The following is a 21,867-nucleotide window of genomic DNA, read 5'->3' as shown; positions in this document are numbered from 1 at the left end:
CATTGTATTTCAACTAGAGTCTGATTTGGGTTTATTTTTTCCCTCTCTCGTTGTATTTTCCGGTCTCTTGTGATCTAAATGCACTGTTTGTGTTTGTTTATGGGTTGTTTATAAACTTTAAACTAACGTACTCTATCACGGCTTGCCTCCCCCTATCGTTTTTTTTAATTCATTGTTTCTTAAAGAACACCACCGCATGTTTTAGTCGTTTTTCCAGTTTGCAGTCGGTAAGTATACAGTTCTAGTCAGTTTACTAATAATTGGATTGTTTACTAAAAATATTAATGATAAATTGTTAACAATCATAGTAACGTTTGGTAGCTACATTGTTGAACAGTGCAGATTTTGCGACTGTTTCAGCTAGCTGCAGTTTGGCGCCGATATTTATTTATTTATCTTTGCAAATAAAATACTGTAGAATAACAATTATTTTACAAGTATTAAGTAATTTAATTGTAACAATTGTATTTCAAAATGTCTCGTGATGCGTTTAATGCGTTCGAGAGTGAACTTGTCCCGTCTGGGCCTTGAGTTCAATGTTTGTCGTGTTAGGTGGCCTTACGGAGGCAGCAGGCCCAGGAGGAAGAGATGGGCATTTGCTGTCCGGTTAACCTGTCCTGTTCAGACACTCTGGTGAAGAACGAGGTCATGGGTGATGTGAATGTGTTTACTATCAGCTCAAGACCGCCATCACCCACCGCAAGCAGTGCCACCGCCTCTCCCACCAACCTAGGTGAGAGAACTTTCCTGATTAATTAGTTGATTAAAGGGATAGTTTACCCAAAAATGAAAATTATCCCATGATTTACTCACCCTCAAGTCATCCTAGGTGTATATGGCATTCTTCTTTCAGACAAATACAATTGGAGTCAAATTGTCCTGGCTCTTCCAAGCATTATAATGGCAGTGAATGGCTGCTTCTGTTTTGAAGTCCATAAAAGTGCATCTATCCATCATAAAAGTAATCCACACGGCTCTGGGGGCTTAATAAAGGCCTTCTGAAGTGAATAGATGCGTTTGTGTAAGAAAAATATCCATATTTAAAACTTTACAAACCGTAATCTCTAACTTCCGCTAACTGTCGTACGCACGTTCACGAGAGACTGTTCTAGTGTAGGACGCAGGTGTAGCGTACGTTCTGGTGATGAACGTGGAAGCGCAGAGGATAGAGCAAAACAAAACTTGGTTCATGTGAGAACTAGCATATTCTCACCGAGCGTCATACGCTGGAATGCGCATACGACAGTTAGCGAAAGTTACACTGTGTCTACTCCGGACGTGACCGTTGACGCGTCGCGCCGCAACAGCTAGAAGCTTTCTACACTGGATGTGACAAAGCGACCATTGCAAAGCATTTGTCCTTAATGTCAGTATGTCTTAAATAGAACGAGGCATCCGTTTACTGTCAGGGATTTGTTGTGTCGCATCCAGTGTAGACAACATCACTGATTATGATGGGTTAAATTGTCTTCTGTCGCATCGCGCCGCTCTCGTCCGGTGTAGACGAGGTGTTAAGAGATTACAGTTTGTAAAGTTTTAAATATGGATCTTTTTCTTACACAAACGCATCTATTCACTTCAGAAGGCCTTTATTAACCCCCCGGAGCCGTGTTGATTCTTTTTATGATGGATAGATGCACTTTTATGGACTTCAAAACAGAAGCAGCCATTCACTGCCATTATAATGCTTGGAAGAGTCAGGACATTTTTTAATATAACTCCGATTTTATTCGTCTGAAAGAAGGATGTCATGTACACCCTAGGATGACTAAATCATGGGCTAATTTTCATTTTTGGTTGAACTATCCCTTTAACGAAAACTTTACTTGTCAAGGGATCTCATATGGTTTTGAGTCAAAAGTCAAGTTAAGAAGTGAAAGTGGTTATTTACAGTATGTTGGGTTAAAACATTTTGTAAGTTAGTTAAGCAAAAATTCCAGCGTTATCATATACATTATAGCCTATGTAATAGCTGTTTTTGGGTTACAAGAATCAAATATATAATCAAGGCAGATTTTAACTGTTGGGGCAAGTTGTCATGCTACAGTTGTGGGCAAAAGTGCATACACCTTGCAGAATCTGCAAAATGTTATTCATTTTAACAAAACGAGGGAAATTGCTGCGTATGTAAACTTTTGAACTAGGTAATTTTATGTGAAATGGCTTTAAAGGGTTAGTTCACCCGAAAATGAAAATTTTGTCATTAATTACTTACCCTCATGTCGTTCCAAAGCCATAAGAGCTTTGTTCATCTTTGGAACACAAAATATATTTTTGATGAAATCTGAGAAGTCTCTGACCCCTCCATAGACAGCAATTTAATTAACACTTTCAAGGTCCAGAAAGGTAGGAAAGATATTGTTAAAATAGTTTATGTGACTTCAATTTTATGAAGCGACGAGAATACTTTTGTGCACAAAAACAAAGAAAAATAACGACTTTATTCAACAATTTCTTATAGCCTGTGTCAGTCTTGACAGTCTTCACTTGAGCACATCGGTCTGCCGTAGAACTAGGACAGGGGTTTTCAAACGGGTCCGAGGACCCCCAGGGATCCTCCAGAAGGTTCTAAGGGGTCCCCAGAAAATTTCAGAGAATAAAAAGACAAAGCAAAAACGGATAAAGTCTACCAAACAGTCTAAATGGTTCTCTCCTTTCTTGTCATATACATACTTTCCAGAATTGTATGTGTTTGCTTTGTATCTTTCTAGTGAGTTTTTCTCCCTATAGTCCCCTTTATCTCGCTCACTGGGGTTGTAAGGCAGTATTCTTAATGCAGTACGTAAGCTGCTTGCATACATTTATTGTGAAAGTTGCTTATACAAATAATTTTTAATTTCTTCTTCAGGTTTATACATCCAACGTTAAGTATAGCCAATTTAAGTGTGGAAACAATGTGTATTGCATTTATAATGTCACACTTACTATTTATCTAACACTTAAAAATGTTTTTTTCATACATAAAAATATATAGAAGGATTTTAGGAAGGGGGTCCCCCATAAAGGTTCATCATATTTGGGGGTCCTTAGCGTCATAAAGTTTGAAAACCCTTGAACTTGGAAACACTGCACTGTTTACACTAGCCTACGTCCACAGCGTAAGAGACTGACACAGGCTAGACGAAATTGTTGAATAAAGTCGTTATTTTTGTTTGTTTTTTGCGCACAAAAAGTATTCTCATCACTTCATTAAATTAAGGTTGAACCACTGTAGTCACATGGACTATTTTAACGATGATTTACTACCTTTCTGGACCTTGAAAGTGTTAATTATATAGCTGTCTATGGAGGGGTCAGAGAGTTCTCGGATTTCATCAAAAATATCTTCATTTGTGTTCTGAAGATGAACGAAGGTCTTACTGGGTTGGATCAACATGAGGGTGAGGAATTAATGACAGAATTTAAATTCCCTTACCCTTTAACTGAGGGCAGTACTAAATAAAAATAACATAAGAAATCCTACACAAGAGTTTTAAGGACAAAAACCTGACAAATCTCTTGAAACACAACTTCTGAACAAAGTCTTGAAGTGTGGTAACCATAGGATAAGCAGAATAATTGACTGAAAATACTGCATTACGACCTTGGGTGTGAATTATTTTCTGATAATTCAACGGACCGGAGTCAATTATTAACCTATATATTCTCACAAATCTAGTTCAGTAAAATAAAAAAATAAAAAACCTTTTTGTCTCAGAAAATATTTTTGTCATGCAATATCATCTTAACCCTCAATTTGAAGGGTTTGTTCACTTAGCTTGAATGTCCACTAGGGGCTTTTGTATTCAGTAAAAATTCTTAATGCAACATAACCATTTAACATTTGTGTTTTGAAAGGCATGCTATCAAATTATACATAATATCATGAGAGCCTTGAGAAGTAAAAAATAAAGCGTATCATAGCAAGTTTCATTACTACGACCTCCTGTATTCTCATCATTTGTCCATCAATGTACACTCTTTTATTAAAATGAGATCTAAGCTCAACTCTTTGTAGGAGGTTTCTGTCTGTGAATCAGGCCTTTGTCACTTTACCATGGGAACACAAAGAGATAAGTACGTCTTGACCCCCTGAACTATCCACTGTGTGAGTGGCAGAGGAAAAACGAAAGGAACCATGAACATCTTGTAACCGTCCCATTATTCTCCATTCTGCCAACCTCTTTACACAGTCAGTCAGTGCAGTCAGCGAGGTGCACATCCATTCTCATAAGAGGGGGGAGGCTATCAGCATAGATGGCGATTGTGCCGTGCCAGACCATGTGTATGAAGGGGTGTTGTGTTCGATGAGAAACGTCCTGTTCCTGGGAGCTCAAGATAGGACTAAGGAAGGAGTTGGATACCAGACAGGTCAAGGCTATGCCTATTCTCTGTGATGCCTCTCGAGTTGCTGACAGATGAAGCAGGAGTTACTGGTGGTTTTCAGAATTTGTCGTCAGAGATAAAGTGACGCATGACATAACACGCATGCTGACAAAATAACTTCTCATAAACTGGCATTTTATATTGCTGTGAATCTGTGCCAATGCCATTACCATCACTAAATAATTTTTAAAAAATTACTAAATTTTGCATTTGTTGATCATATGCATGTTTTTTTTATACCATTTTTTTAATGTGAGAATGTCTCTTGGGCACTTAATTTTAGTCTGAAATAAGTCTGAAATCCTATATTCTCAAAAACCTAGTTCAGTTCTCATATAAAATCCTTTTTGTCCCAGAAAGTATTTTTTACATGCATTAAAGCATTTTTAATCATTACTAAAATTTGCATTTGTTGATCATATTATGCCCTGCAAATTTTTTTGTGTTTTTTTTTTACAAACGTTTGCAAACATATATTTTTTTTAAATTGTTTTTAAGTATGAGAATAGCTTGGAAGGAATACGTTTCAGTTGGTTGATTAAAAAAGAAAATAGAATCTGTATAATTTCCAATTTTGTATATTGTGTTAAATTTGATCTGATGGACTTCATGACCTCATTTTGACCTATTGTCTGATGTTTCAGAGAGCCGTTCCATGCTGTCTCTAAGCTCTGCGGTGACCAGCAGAGGGCACACTGAGGGCCCATCTGAGCTGATGGTGGATGCCTCCTATTATAACCTCTACCAGCCAACACCGTACACGTCCTACTATAGTAACCTGTACAACTATCAGCAATACCAGGTGAATAGACGTTCTCCTCTCGTCAACTGCTAAATGAATGCATTATTTATTCTATACTTATATATATGTGTGTGTGTGTGTGTGTGTGTGACTGTGTGTGTATATGTATATATATATATATATATATATATATATATATATAAGTAGAATGAGTAGCTTAATACATATAAATATTATTTGATAATAATATGTACTAAGCTTGGCAACTGGTCCCAATTGCACTTCACTTCAGGAACCTTTACTCTACGTTGGTAACCAGTAAGTTGTTGCATTATTTCAATTGATTATTTTTAACAGCATGATTAAGCACTAAAAATAACATTGCACCTCTCCTGCTAAATATTACATTTATCTTGATTATTCTGGCTTCACATTGGGTGAAAATGTAGCTTCATAATGTTTTATAGTATTTCATTTAAATCGTTTTTTAAACATTAGCTTTAGTATTTCTTTACCATAAAGTGTCAGTTTTTTGCCGTAGAGTTGCATCACTGTAAAAGTAACAGGAAGTGTTCATGACATTTTTTTTTTAAAGTTTGTACTCATTTATTAACAACTCATTTATTTTGCATTAATCTACTGACCCCAAACTCACCCCCCCTACTATATAGTATCTTCAAACCAACCCTTTAGACATACAGTACCTCACATGAGCACACTAGCAAACATCCGTGTGAACGCCAGCATGGTGCACACACCTCCACACTCACCCAAGTCTGCGTCCCATGTAGCCCGGGCCACGGTAATAAGGTGATTAAGTGTGTTGCAGCCGTGTTGATAGGGGCAGCTGTCATTGGACCCGTCTGGCTTGTGGAAGTTGGCAAGCTGTAGTGAGCTTCTGTCCTCGGCGTACAGTGATAATGCTTGTGCCATCGTTCCAAACCACTGGCCAAACACAGCAGGAAGGTGTGGAGCTTTCATGCCACGCTACACCTCTTATATGCTGTTTACATTTCCCCGCTCCCCCTAGCCAGAACCGCAACTAATTCTGTCATTGGAGGTTTTTTAACCCTAATCCTCATTGTACAACTATCACAAGAAGACTGGTACATCAAACAGTCTAAATAAGCAACGCTTTGAATTAGTGTTTTTGTTTTATAATATCAGTTAAATATATTTTTGTTAGTGTAATCTGCAAAATCTCATATTTCCAGTTTTCTAATTGTGCTGCTCACATTTAGATACTGATGGTCTCACTCTTCTACCAGTAAAATATATCCTTTTAAAAGTATCTTCTAGTTATAGTAGTTGCATTACAAATGTTTAATGTAGTATAATATATTGCTGGTGTAACTACCGTTTAAAAGTTTGGGGTCAGTAAGATCATTTTTATTTGAAAGCAAGAATTCATTAAATTGATCAAAAGCAACAGATGCTGAAGCAAATGATTTCTATTCCAAGTAAATGCTGTTCTTTTGAACTTTCTGTTCATCAAAGAATCCTAATAAAGTTGTATCCGGTTTCCTCAAAAATATTAAGCAGCACAACTGTTTTCAACATTGATCATAATAAGAATGTTTCTTGAGAACTAAATCATTATATTAGAATGATTTCTGAAGGATCATGTGACACTGTAGACTGGAGAAACGATGCTGAAAATTCAGCTTTGCCATTACAGGAAAGAAATACATTTTTAAATATATTAAAATACAATAATTTCAAATTGTAATAAGATTTAACAGTTTTACTGTATTTGTTTTTCAAATAAATGCAGCCATTGTGAGAATATTTGTAAAAAATTCTAAACCGACCCTAAACTTTTGAACTGTATACTATAGAACTTACACAGTGGGGTAAGACTGGAGAAAATTCTTTCAAATAATTTAATGATTTTATAATAATACATTACACATATACAATTGAGCTTGATTTCAAAGTCAATATGAATTTCAGAAATTCTCAATATTTGCTACAAAAAGAATCTTGTTCTTCAATGAAATCTGACAAATTAGCTTATTTGATTAGTGACCTGGAAATAGAGGGGGCTAAGTGTTTCCATTTTTTTTACATTAACATATTAACTGTATGATTAAAGATTTAACACCAAGTTAGATTCAGATGTACTGTAATTTCAGTTATCAGCTTCCCTCAAGAGTCGGATGCAAACCATGCAATTCTGATGCCAGGCACATGAATCTCTCCTGGCAGCAACTCTCCAGTGTGGACATTGTCTGTGTCAAACCATGCTGCACAAGTCTGAAGATGTCTGTTTGAAGATATCAAATTGGACAGCATGAAATTGAGGGCATCCTCAAAGTCATGGCCCGTTCAACTTTGATATACCATCATCACATTGCAACAGTTTTACAAGCCCTTATTAATCAGCCATGGCTCACTGACATAAGAAAGTGTCTTCATACCATGATATAATATGGCTTTCATATGGAGATCAGCCTGTATATATGGAATCTGATTTATATTGCAAAGTATCCCTGTTGTATCAAATCTGATCTACTCAAGTGTGAAGTAAATTAAATCTATATTTCTCCAGGGAGTCATTGCTGAGTGTTATATATACACGTCAGTGAAGGGGCCATATTTCAGCTTATTTGTGCAGTTGGGTCCCTGATGGCGACATATTGCTCCAGGGTCACTGCCTCCATCTCCTTAGAGTGTCCCAGGGTTTGAATTGCAAAGGTTAATGACATTGCTTATATGAAGTTACAGCTTTGCTTTTTAAGCAGAGCTCTGTAGAAGGGGAGTGACTTTAATTCTGCCTGATTTAACTATTTGGAAGATGAGTGAAGGAAATATGATGTGATTCTTTTAATGTTTTGTAGTGAACTACCGCCGCTTCCGAAATCATGTTCTGTGAGTAGTATTGAATTTGAATTTACTTGGCAACGTTCTATATAATGTGGGTAGTATGAAAAATTTTTGGACGTACTACATCCACCTAGACATGTGCCGGTATACGGTAATACGATATATCACGATAATGAACATGCACGATATTGTTATCGTGGGCACTTCAAAATACGGTGAATAATTATTTATTACGAATTATTCAGATTTTTAGAATGCTTTACCCATCAACCGTTTAAAATGAACAACACGTCAAAGAGGAACGCGCACTGATGTAAACAAACCCAACGTGCATGACGAGTGTAGGGGATGCGATGAATGAAAATGCACATTCACTCTGACAGCAGATGGCGCTGATGGAACAGCAGAAATGTAGCCGTTTCCCCTGTAATCCTCGTAAACAAAACAGACTCGCGCTACTAAACCGTATTTAAATGTTTCACATAGCCATTCAGTTTTCTGCATTTGCTACGGTGCTCATCACATAACCTAATACTTAAAGACTTAAGGCTTTTCATTTTCAAACGTAAACATTTTTATATTTTAATCTGGACTACATGCCCTAGATATTGTTTGAATATGTTCTGATTCTTTGTTGTTCAGTCACACACTTTACAATAAGGCTCTGTTATTTAACATTAGTTCATTCATTAACAAACTGACAATGACAAATACTTCTAAAGCATTTATTAATCTTAGTTAAATGTATATTTCAGCATTTACCAACACATTATTAATATTAAAAGTTGTAACTGTATTATTTAATGGATCTGAGCTAACACTAACTAACAGTTGCTTTAGCTAATGTTTTCAAGAATAATAACTTCTGTAAAAAAGTAGCTATTCGCTCTGTTAATGTTAATGCATTAACTAGTGAGACCTTATTGTAAAGTGTTACCTATTGTTCTTTATATAACAAATATTTACTCTATACACTTTTGTGTATTGCTTTATTGAATTTAAAAGTCCGGTTCTTTTGTTATAAGAAAGTTATTAAACCTGTTATAGTATGAAAACACTTTTTGTGCAACTTGTTTCAATATCGTGATACCTTATACTGTGATAAAAGCTTCAGCAATTAATCGCAACATGAAAATTTGACACCTTCACCATGTTGTTACTGTCACGTGACCTACCAGCGAGAGTTGTGTTGCTTCACTTCCATTCATAAATCCCCTCCCGTGGCCTCATGGGATAGTAAAGTGTCCATCGAATGCGCAATTCAGAATCTCGGCGGAAGAGGTAGGTCCTCTGGGGACTTTTTCGACTTCAGTTTTTCGAATACTGTGTATTCGGACATGCTACTCTTTTGGCGTATTGTTTTTTCACATACTATATAGTAGGGAAGTATTTGATTTCGGACGTAGTAGACTATTAGTTTAGTCTTTGTTTTTGTTTTATTGTTTTAGTTTTCATTAACTAATGGTTTTGTTTTTAGCTTTTAATGAAATATTAATTTATTTAAAAGTATAGTTCACCCAAAAAATGAAAATTCTGTCACCATTTACTCACTTTCATGTCGTTCCAATCTCATAACACTTTTGTTTATCTTCGGAACACAAATTAATATATTTTGATAAAATCTGAGAGATTTTTGTCCCTCCATTTACAGCTGCGCAATTACCACTTTGACGCTTCAAAAAGTTCATAAAGAGATCAAAACAAATCCATATGAAGTCAGCGGTTTAGTCAAAATTTTTGGAATTGCTTTATATGGTTAAATTATTAAATTTAGGCTTTTATTCATGCATTAACATGCATCAACAGACAAATCCGTGATGATAAATGGAAGCTCAAGCACGTTCGCTTGACGTGCATGAACCAATGAGGTTTGTTCTTGAGCGTCAAGCAAGTACGGTTCAGCTTCTTTTTATGTTCGCTGATCAATATATATATATATATATATATATATGAGGAAAATAAGTTTTTGAACACCCTACTATTTTGCAAGTTCTCCCACTTAGAAATCATGGAGGGGTCTGAAATTGTCATCGTAGGTGCATGTCCACTGTGAGAGACATAATCTAAAAAAAAATCCAGAAATCACAATGTATGATTTTTTAACTATTTATTTGTATGATACAGCTGCAAATAAGTATTTGAACACCTGAGAAAATCAATGTTAATATTTGGTACAGTAGCCTTTGTTTGCAATTACAGAGGTCAAACGTTTCCTGTAGTTTTTAACCAGGTTTGCACACACTGCAGGAGGGATTTTGGCCCACTCCTCCACACAGATCTTCTCTAGATCAGTCAGGTTTCTGGCCTGTCGCTGAGAAACACTGAGTTTGAGCTCCCTCCAAAGATTCTCTATTGGGTTTAGGTCTGGAGACTGGCTAGGCCACGCCAGAACCTTGATATGCTTCTTACAGAGCCACTCCTTGGTTATCCTGGCTGTGTGCTTCAGGTCATTGTCATGTTGGAAGACCCAGCCTTGACCCATCTTCAATGCTCTAAATGAGGGAAGGAGGTTGTTCCCCAAAATCTCGCAATACATGGCCCCGGTCATCCTCTCCTTAATACAGTGCAGTCGCCCTGTCCCATGTGCAGAAAAACACCCCCAAAGCATGATGTTATCAACCCCATGCTTCACAGGGGGTGTTCTTGGGATGGTACTCATCATTATTCTTCCTCCAAACACGTTTAGTGGAATTATGACCAAATAGTTCTATTTTGGTCTCATCTGACCACATGACTTTCTCCCATGACTCCTCTGGATCATCCGAATGGTCATTGGCAAACTTAAGACGGGCCTGTACATGTGCTGGTTTAAGCAGGGGAACCTTCCGTGCCATGCATGATTTCAAACCATGAAGTCTTAGTGTATTACCAACAGTAACCTTGGAAACGGTGGTCCCAGCTCTTTTCAGGTCATTGACCAGCTCCTCCCGTGTAGTTCTGGGCTGATTTCTCACCTTTCTAAGGATCATTGAGACCCCACGAGGTGAGATCTTGCATGGAGCCCCAGTCCGAGGGAGATTGACAGTCATGTTTAGCTTCTTCCATTTTCTAATGATTGCTCCAACAGTGGACCTTTTTTCACCAAGCTGCTTGGCAATTTCCCCATAGCCCTTTCCAGCCTTGTGGAGGTGTAACATTTTGTCTCTAGTGTCTTTGGACAGCTCTTTGGTCTTGGCCATGTTAGTAGTTGGATTCTTACTGATTGTATAGGGTGGGCAGGTGTCTTTATGCAGCTAACGACCTCAAACAGGTGCATCTAATTCAGGATAATAAATGGAGTGGAGGTGGACATTTTAAAGGCAGACAAACAGGTCTTTGAGGGTCAGAATTCTAGCTGATAGACAGGTGTTCAAATACTTATTTGCAGCTGTATCTTACAAATAAATAGTTAAAAAAATCATACATTGGGATTTCTGGATTTTTTTTTTGTAGATTATGTCTCTCACAGTGGACATGCACCTACGATGACAATTTCAGACCCCTCCATGATTTCTAAGTGGGAGAACTTGCAAAATAGCAGGGTGTTCAATATTTATTTTCCTCACTGTATATATATACACTCACCTAAAGGATTATTAGGAACAGCATACCAATACTGTGTTTGACCCCCTTTCGCCTTCAGAACTACCTTAATTCTACATGGCATTGATTCAACAAGGTGCTCAAAGCATTCTTTAGAAATGTTGGCCCATATTGATAAGATAGCATCTTGCAGTTGATGGAGATTTGTGGGATGCACAACCAGGGCACGAAGCTGCCGTTCCACCACATCCCAAAGATTCTCTATTGGGTTGAGATATGGTGACTTTGGGGGCCATTTTAGTACAGTGAACTCATTGTCATGTTCAAGAAACCAATTTGAAATGATTCAAGCTTTGTGACATGGTGCATTATCCTGCTGGAAGTAGCCATCAAAGGATGGGTACATGGTGGTCATAAAGGGATATGGTCAGAAACAATGCTCAGGTAGGCCGTGGCATTTAAACGATGCCCAATTGGCACTAAGGGGCCTAAAGTGTGCCAAGAAAACATCCCCCACACCATTACACCACCACCACCAGCCTGCACAGTGGTAACAAGGCATAATGGATCCATGTTCTCATTCTGTGTATGCCAAATTCTGACTTTACCATCTGAATGTCTCAACAGAAATCGAGACCGTCTTCAACTGTCCAATTTTGGTGAGCTTGTGCAAATTGTAGCCTCTTTTTCCTATTTGTAGTGGAGATGAGTGGTACGCGGTGGGGTCTTCGGCTGTTGTAGCCCATCTGCCTCAAGGTTGTGCGCGTTGTGGCTTCACAAATGCTTTGCTACATACCTCGGTTGTAACGTGGTTATTTCAGTCAATTTTTAATGCAAAATGGTCACTGTCCTTCTTCTTGAGTGTTACAGAAGAATCCCATTTACAGGCTAAAATTCTTGGGTAGTTTAAGTAGTTTGACCTGATTGTAGTAAGTAGTTTGGTATAATATTTTAATAAAAAAAATAACAAAGCAGTTTAAAATATATATATTTCTACAACATTTATCCGTCAAATCAAAGTCAATTTAACACAATTTTGAGAGAACAAAACTATAAAACATGAAATCACAGATAGGACTCCTGTAGACTCCTGAGAATGTCTGTCAAGGTCATTAAAGCAACACTAGGTAACTTTTGGTGCTCTAGTGGTTAATAAACAAATCTACATGCATCTTGTGGAAGAACATTGTAGCCGGAGGCCCGGAGCTACTTCTCTCTGTTTAGTATGTCTATGATGAGTCACGCAAGTACTGTGCTAGTCCGCTGTGTGTACCGACCCGAACACAAAACAGTGTGGGATTTAGCGTTAGGAGGCTTCTTGGGTATCAGCGGCAGTAGAATTTTTCCGGTTAAGAGTTGTTCTACCACTGAAATAATTTTAGAGACATTATTTTAAGGTCAAAAAACTACATTGTGTTGCTTTAAGATAAAAATATCAGATTATTAGACCTGAAGGTTAGTTTGGATTGTCATGTCAAATGGAATGAGTTTTTACCTTGAAAAATATTGTGGAAAATAGAAGCATGAAACAGAAAGTCTGAGACTTCTGTTTCTGTATGAAAAACGAACCTGTATAAAAGCGTGTTGGTCACATCGTCTAGCAGGATTTCTCTTTTGAATCAGATCATGTCTTGTAATTCTGAAACTTTAAAGTTGGTGGTATGGAGTGTTTGTAGGACATTATTGTATTCTCCTTTACATTTACAAAATGATAACTTATTTCATTAAACTTTCCATCATAGCTTCTTTTCTTTATTAGGGTTCACGTGATAAGGAAGTAATAGGGCGAGCAGCTATTCCTCCTCATCTCGCTTTTATCTTAGTGTGTCCATCTCCCGCCCTCTCCCACCTCCAGTGAGTGGGGCTCCGCTGCACTGCAGGTGGAGAATGAAAATATGAGGGTTGCGTAGAGGATCCAGACAGCTGATGGTGCCAGATAAGAGCTCACTCAGGGAGGTAAAGGACTCACCCCAGCCCTCATTAATGAGGCTGCTCTGGATCTAACAACGCTAGCAGGCCTTTTCATCCTTTTTGTGAGAAGTTCTCGTATTAAATTAATTGGGGATCACAATGCACTTTCAAACTGCTGAAGCTCTCCTAAGCAGGCACTATGCAATGTTACCAGATTTTTGCCTAGATATTTTCATACCTGAGATAGAGATCAGAATCACAGAGAATGACGTTGAATGATGCATGAATTTTATTCCACTTGCACTTATTTGGATGCAAGTGTTATGGTAGGTTAAGAGTGGCATAGAAAAGCCAGGAAATAGCTGAGTAGCATTGCAAATGTTTTGGCACAAACATACAGTGTTTGTCTCTTGCTTGTTGTGGCACATACTTTTTTCCACCTTGTTTTATTTCATGTATGTATTGGTGGGGTACTCTTGAAAAAATACAGTTCAATTTGTATTATATTTGTCATAGGCAATACAAGAGGCTGACATTGTTTAAATAACTGTTTATAAACCTGTCAAGAGGTGATGGGGTGGACAGTAAATGGTGACATATTACTGGCTGACAGAAATCAAATTCCATAAAAGTGAAATTGAAAAGACCCTAAAGCCTCGGTGCTGCCAAGTAGACAGCTCATTCTAAAGTTTTCACAAGAGGGAAGAAAACTTGCCAGAGCAGTGTGTTGCAGTTTATTTTAAAAAAGAGAGCTAGAAATAAAGCAATCTAGCCAGGAGGTCAACCGTAACTTACACTGGCCATTTTTTCTTCTTCTCGGACTAGAGGTTCGTATTGTCACATGTACACACAGATTGTAAAGACTGTAAAGTGTTTTCAGTGCTCTGAGATTAATGCGTCATGCAGTGTGCAGTAGAACTCAAGACCCGGTTTAGGACCATCACTGTTGGTGTACCATAAACTGTATCTGGTGTCCATGTACTGTATATTATTTGGTATGTCTTCCAGTTCAAATAGAGACCGTATGAGAAAATGGACCATATATGTATAAAAGAATGAGGGAAATTGCAACACCTAATATATTGTCTGTAATAAAGGATGTTCAGCCTTTTAATTAAGAAAGCCAGTTGTCTCATTGGTAAAGACACTGCCTAGTCTTTTTGTTTTACATTGTGCATGCATGCACATTAGCTGGGCCAACATGAAAAAACAGTAAGTCAGTATATATGTTTTTTTTTCTTTTTTTTTTCCTCTTGTGCTCTGTCTCTTATGCTCGCCCAAGTTGCATATTTTTTTAAAAATACAGTAAAAACAGTAATATTGTGAAATATTACATTATTAATTTTTTTTCTATTTTAATATGTTTTAAAATATGATTTATTCCTGTGATGCAAAGCTGAATTTCCAGCAGCCATTACTCCAGGTTTCAGTTGGGGTTGGTGCTGTTTTTCTTATTGATTCCCAGTTTCCATTCCAATATGGTAAAAATATTAAGTCAAACATTTAGATATAAAATGTATTTATTCTGTCTTTTTACTCAAAATTCTGTTCCATCTGAATACCATGAATAAAAATCAGCAGCTTAAAGAACAACTAACTAATAATAACTAACTAATATACATTTCAAACATTATTAAAGACAAGAATACAGTCAGTATACAGTACTCAAATATAAAATAACACTGCATGGTTTTCTTTTTATAAATAAAATCTAGATTAATCCTTATTAAAGTTGCAAAAGTTATGGAGTCAAGATCAGTGAGTGTTTTCTCTCTTTTTTTGTTCTTTGATTAACCGTAATGACAGACCGGCTTATTAGGCTGCTGTCACTTTAAGACCAAATGCACAGATCCAGTATACTATTACACATGCGTTTTCTTTCTCAACTGTTTACCTTCACTTAAGACATGATCTACTGTGTTAAAGAGGATATTTTGACATTTTGTTGTGTTTGTCCATTCAAGTACAAAAAGATCTGAAAGAGAACTCAATTCAGTATTTGTGCACTATATATGAGAGGTGTTTTTTTGTGCGTGCGCTCTGGATGTGCCCAGCATAGAAAACAATGTGCACGTGCCAAACTGGATTCTTTTTCTCTTCGTCTTGTGCTTGAATGGTTTAAAACCACAATAAAATGCGCACACAGGAATCGATAAGCGGAATCGAAATTTTACTTTTATATCAAGTATCCAATTCCCAACCCCAGTCTTCAGTGTCACATGATCTTTCTGAAATCCTTCTAATATGCAAATTTGCTGCTCAAGAAACAATTATTATTATTATTATTATCAATTAGGGCTGGGCGATAAACAATATCGTACCGAGATTGCGATCAAATTTACATCGATAACGGTGATAAGCTCTGGATATTTTTACTCCTATGGGATAATTTAACAGCCTATCACACAACAGACATAAACGCGTCAACAGCCCAGTCAGTATATGTCGCTAATAAGTGATTCCTCAAAGTAATAATAATAATATTATTTCTAAGGAATATCATATAACCAAGATATGTTGATATGATCATCCATATTTTAAATTTATTTGGGAAACAAAATGCAATTATTTGTTGAAAATTAATTGTTATATTTTCATTTGATTACATTTTAAAAGCTTGATTTTAATTGTTAAAGTTTATATACATTTGTAATAATCATAAAACACAGAATCCCCCAAAAAATAAAATGGATTTCATTGGGCCCTAAATTAAAAGGAGTTTTTGTGAAACTCTGTGGAGTGACATTGTGATATTTTATCTATTGTCAATGTTGAAAACAGTTAATATTTTTGTGGGAACCGTGATACTTTTTTTCAGGGTTCTTTGATGAATAGAAAGTTCAGAAACTGCATCCTTACTGAATAATAATTATATTATTATATTATATTAATAATTTATTTCTCTAAAAAAAAATCTTATTGACACCAAACTTTAGAACAGTAGTGTAATGTTTTTATTTTGTGTTGGATTAGAACTAAAAAAAGCAATTTGTTTGATGCCATTTTGTTGCCAAGTGAACTGACTCGCAAAATCTTGTGTTGCCCAAGTTGTTCAGTATGCTGTTCTATGAACGCTAACTTTGACATGTTGTACAAATTTGAAAATCATGATGTAAAACATTGATGAGCAATTATACAATGTGAGTTAAAAAGTGATCTTGTGACTTTTGATTCTCGACCATTCATACCTTCAGACTCTCTATGTGTTGACTTAACTCTTCTTATTTTTTCTCCACCTGCCCAAAAAATCAAATCCCTTCTGAAACAGATGCCCAGTGGAAATGGCCGCCTGTCCAGCCATAACGTTCCCCCCCAGTACCTCACACACTCCTACTATTCATCTTACCTGAGTCAGGGGATCGACACTGTCCCATCCAGCACCTGCCCTGAGCCCAAAGCAGCAGGTCAGTCCCACACACACACACTTACACACTTGCACACACTCCTAGGGTTCATAAACTTTTATCCAGAGATTATCAACAGTGTGAGCAAGTACATCTGAGGGAGGTTCATACTCTGAGTCAAGGGCGCTGTAAAATTTATAAAAATAAATAAATTCAAAGGTAAAACTTTTATGAGCATCATTTGTTCTGGCGACTTCAGATTTAAAGAGACAAGGACCATGTGCTAAGCGCTTCAGCCTTAGAACATAGAAATCATAAATTGTATTTTAAATAAAAAATGTCTGTGCCTTTTACTCCGTAAAGCTATGTAAGCAATAAACTGAAACTAAAATTATTTTCAATTTTTATATAAAACTATTTATGTGCACCATTCTGAACTAATTTAGAGTGTTGAAGGACATTTTAGCACTTATAGTCAGTGTGGGTATGATTATGGCGTTTCTGTGATCCACCATTCCCGTATAGCTCCAAGCTTGCCACCTGCCCTGGCTGTTAATGATTTTTCCATGCTGATTTCCAGTGGTTTCAACATGAGGGTGCCTGTCACCCCCACTATCACTGCAGGGGGTGTTATGTTCCATTACAACACAAAACACTCCAATTTGGGTGGTCCAATCTCCAAAACACCCATACTCAGAGCCCAGCATTGAATGGTCTGTGATCTATTATATGTGCTCTGTACCTACTATTTATATTATTCCCTAATGCAGGGGTTTTGGGGTCTGTGGATATGCTAGGGAGTCAGAGTAAAGTTAATGTATAAAATTAAAAGTTTAATTAAATGTGTTTAAGACAATAATTGTTACTCATTTAAAGAATCTGACGCTTTGATTCTGCATTCTGTTTTGAAAATAATGAGATTACTTGCAGTATTTTTTTTTTCTGTTGATAGCCCTATAACATATTAAAGTGTATATAATTGTGTATGTATATACACATTTACACGTGTGTGTGTGTGTGTGTGTGTGTGTGTGTGTGTGTGTGTGTGTCTGTCTGTCTGTGTGTGTGTGTTTATTTTGTTTATTACGTTATAGGGCTATCAACAGAAAATAATAACTGCAAGTAATCTCATTATTAATTTGCTTCAGTACAGTAACAACATAAAAGCCAATACATTTATTATGTAAGTAACATACATGCAAATATATAGCTAGCTGTCTTTATATTTCTTGAAGTGGGTCTTTCAGAAGGGGATCATCATATGTATTTGGGGGTCCTTGGCATCCAAAAGTTTGATGTGTGTGTGTGTGTGTGTGTATGAAACTAGTCTAATCAACTATTACACAATTACAACTTTAACAAAATTGTTTTCAAGACTCATCTTGTTCGAAACCCTTTGGTTAGGGAAGACACTGAGTGACGATCCAGGCTAGTGTTGCCTGAGATTGATGGGGTCTGCACTCCCTCTTCATTCAGATCCCTAAACATCTCATAGTGTTTTATTGTGTCATATTCACAATCACAACTTCTACAGTCAGACGTGATTAGCTGTTCCCAGCATTGTTCTATTCTAGTAACTATAGATGACTCTGGGGTATTACTGCTTGTACTGTAATGAGAGATTAAAAAAAGAGACAACTCCGTAAATGACAAGCATTCAAGTTTAATTATTTTCAAAGTAGCTTTTCAGTAAGATACAATGGCGCCTGGTTTTCAGATGGCTTGACTCTTGAGTCCTCTGTACTCTTTCTGTGGCTCCAGTGCTTGTGCGGCATGTATTTATTTTCCCTAGCGCTGGGGTAATCAGTTGGCCAAATATGAGGCCAAATAACCTTCAGGAGTGCGACGCTGTCCTTTCCGAGCGGCCCCCACAGCTGTCTTTGGAAAATTGCCTCTGGGGTTAGTGAGCGGGAACAAGTTAAGATTTACAAACAATGATGAAGCTTGTCATGCGTCTTTCTCCATCCGTCACGAGCGGCGGCCTGCCGGGGCGTCGAAGTGTTCTTCATAAAGCTCAGCTCGCTGTGAAATACGCCCCTGTGCGCTCTTTACTGCTGGGAGCTCGTCAGCAGCGCTCCACCATAAATTGCCTGGGCCGGAGGTGACACTGCACTCCATCACCCAGCAGGGCAGCCTTACCTCCACCCGCATCCGCCCCCACCCACGGCAGCCGCCCCGGCCCGTGAGATGATGTGCCCGCTGTGAGTTATGTAGGAATTTCAGTGTTATACGAGACAGTCTATGGGTTTTACCATTTTCTCTTGTGCTGTTTATTCTTTTTGTCACCATTTATTATTGGAAGATTCAAAGTTAGTTTTGTTTGTAGTCTGGGCCAAGTTTACAGTTTTGGAGAAAGTGGAGAGGGGGCTTCCTGTTTACCAGCAAGTTAGCAACCATATTTGAAGAGGGCTGGGCAATATGGCCAAAAAAATGATATCTCTGTAATTTTTTGTCTGAATGGCAATATGTTATATATTTCTGTATTTTTTTTTTAATTTTTATTATCACTTTTTTCTATTTTGTATTTATTTTAAAAAAGGTTAACATATTTCACATCCTGCCCAATGTTGTCCTACAAACAATTTTCATACTGAAGGCTATGAAAACAAATATAGTGAATGTAACCACGTACGCTATGCTATATGTGCAAAGAAAAAAAGGGTTAAAACTACATCAAATTCTAACATTGTAACAACATTATTTTTCTGATTTCTAAAGCACAAGTTAAATTAACTAAACTAAAAATGAAAATAGGTAAAAACAAAAGCACAAGATTATCTGGTAACGCCGCGTTCACACCGCCGCCGGCGAGAGCGTCAAAGTGGCTGGAAGTCATTCATTTTCAATGGGAGCCAGCGGCGAGCTCCGGCGAGAGCGGCGTGGTGCGTCTTGGACGATTTGGGTGTCAAGGAGAGTTGAAATCAGCTTAACTTTATGGTAATGAGCTATGACGAGGTTCGGTGGCAACCAGGCGGCTACCAATTAGAATGTATAAGTGCTCCGCTTGAAAGGATTCCAGAGAGCGCAGTGCTATTAACTTTGGTTCCGACCACATTAGTTTCCAAGCAAAATGGAGGAGAGGTTGCTCGTTGCTGTGGCGGGTTTGATAAGAAGGCTCACAACACTATTTATAGGCAACATTTTCGATCTATATTGTTTTTCAGCGGGAATGCAATTCATTTGCTCAAAACAACACCGATTTGACGAATTGTATTAATGCTGCACTACAACCAGGACAGTTATTGTAATGTAGGCTGCACACAAATTAGACCAATGCTAGCAATCGTTTCCTATAAATTGCATGTTGAAATTAGACTAGCACTTAACCATGAACACAAAAGTCACACCACACAACAACAAAAAAAACACGCAAACCATTGATCTGGTTTTTTTTTTACAGTCACTTTTAAATGATTTCATGAAGTTAACTTATACAGTTATACCCTACTCGTGGTCAGTCAGCACAAATGCCGATCGACATGATTGTTTGCTTTGGCTCCTTTAAATAAAATTTAAAGCATTCAATCTACGTCAGCGCGTCCACAAATCATTCTACAGCATCGATGGCAGGGCAGCCAGAGCGAATTTTGACGCTCTCGCCGGTGGCGGTGTGAACGCACAGTAAGAGGAACACACATTTACTCCTCTGAGCTTAGTAATTTTGCCAACAATATGATTACCCCATTACAATAGTCACTTTACAGTTACTGCTATCATAGAAATAAACTTTATTGTAGGTTTAAAGTTCTATGGCACATTTTAATGTCCAACAACAAATATTTTAGAAAAACGATGTTTTCGTCAGAATTATTGTGCTTCCATTCTATTGCGTCTGTTTGGAATGCATGCGTGCAGAGCCGTTTTTAGGCATAGGCGAAATAGGCTGTCGCCTAGGGCGCCATCAGCTGAAGGGGCGCCAATGAACGCATATCAGGGGTGTGTGTAAACTAAAGGGTGTCAAGGCCACCCTGAAATATGATTGCCGCGCCCGCTGGTTCCCCTAACACTATTGGGATAGAGGACTGTCAATCAGACGATTCCCATATTGGATCAGAGTACTGTCAATTACTGTCTGAATGTTGCATACCGTATAAAGTTTGCATTTGGAGCGCTCAACACCATTAGATCAAAGAGCTTGGTTTTATTACATCCTTTATTAAACTGCTTTGTCGAATTTAATGCATCTTTACGGATGGTGTTGAATGCTGAATCGATTCAATCAGTTCTAATAGTGTCGTACAGGGCATAGCGTTGCGTTATTTAAAGGGGAAGTTCAAGCATCAATGAGAAACAAAGACCACTGAATCAATATTTATTCTTGTTACTTTCATGTGACTGGTCAAGCTTTTATACGTAGTTTCCAAATTGTATTTGTATATATTTGTTAATAAGGAATACAGTTCCAAAATGCTATGTGTGTATGTATTTGTTAATAAGGATTAAAATTAATACCAGTAATACCAAGTTGGTTTTTAAGATTTGGCTGGGTGCCAATAAGGATTTCACCTAGGGTGTCAAAATGGCTAGAAACGGCCCTGCATGCGTGCAGCGACACTCTTTCACTTAAAGGTGAACTATGTAGGATTTTTGCAGTAAAACATCCAGAAACCACTAGGCCAGTGTTATATATTTTGTTCAGTTAAGTACGTAGAATATCCCAAATGTTTTCAACTATTTGTAAATCGTGAGAAAATTGCTATTTTAACCAAGGAGCTGGGACGTGTGAGCTATGCGTGTGAGGGAGTCGCCTGTCGATTGCGTCATATCTGCGTTACCCTCGGTCTCCGGTTTTATTCAGTGAAACACTTTACTCTCACTGCATTGTGAACAAGTGTCATAGCAGCCGCCGAGCGAACGTCATAACTTCCTTTTCAACACACTCAGATATATCTAATATGATAAACAGAGTTGCGTTACCTCATATACTCATGACTGGAACAGAGGAAGTGGCGCCGGCAACCGTGTCATAATAAAAGTCCCGCCAGCGACTATGTCATAATAACAGTCCCGCTCTTCAATCGCTCCTGCGGCCTTGCTCAGCTCCACAACACTCGCTCCTGCTCTGCTTCAGACTACAGTAATGTTAATAATCGCATCCATGAACATGATTTCTGCCAGAGTCCTATCCTGACTGTTTCCCACCGGCTGTGAGGTGAA

The 21,867-nt window shown here is 37.7% G+C and overlaps 1 protein-coding gene across 1 annotated transcript in view; it reads left to right on the top strand.

Moving 5' to 3' along the window:
- The window catches only part of dmrt1 (doublesex and mab-3 related transcription factor 1), a gene marked incomplete at its 5' end in the record, with an annotated part of 33,095 nt that overhangs the window by 211 nt on the left and 11,017 nt on the right, over positions 1-21,867 (top strand). The window contains 3 exons of the mRNA XM_079815094.1: positions 553-733; positions 5,010-5,167; positions 16,635-16,770. Coding sequence (XP_079671220.1) covers positions 553-733; positions 5,010-5,167; positions 16,635-16,770 — 475 coding nt within the window. The remainder of the gene's footprint in view (positions 1-552; positions 734-5,009; positions 5,168-16,634; positions 16,771-21,867) is intronic.

Source organism: Gobio gobio (assembly GCF_949357685.1).
Source record: "Gobio gobio genome assembly, chromosome: 4".
NCBI lineage: Eukaryota > Metazoa > Chordata > Actinopteri > Cypriniformes > Gobionidae > Gobio > Gobio gobio.
Note: the sequence above shows the minus strand (reverse complement) of the source record. Positions and strands in the feature narration are given on the sequence as shown.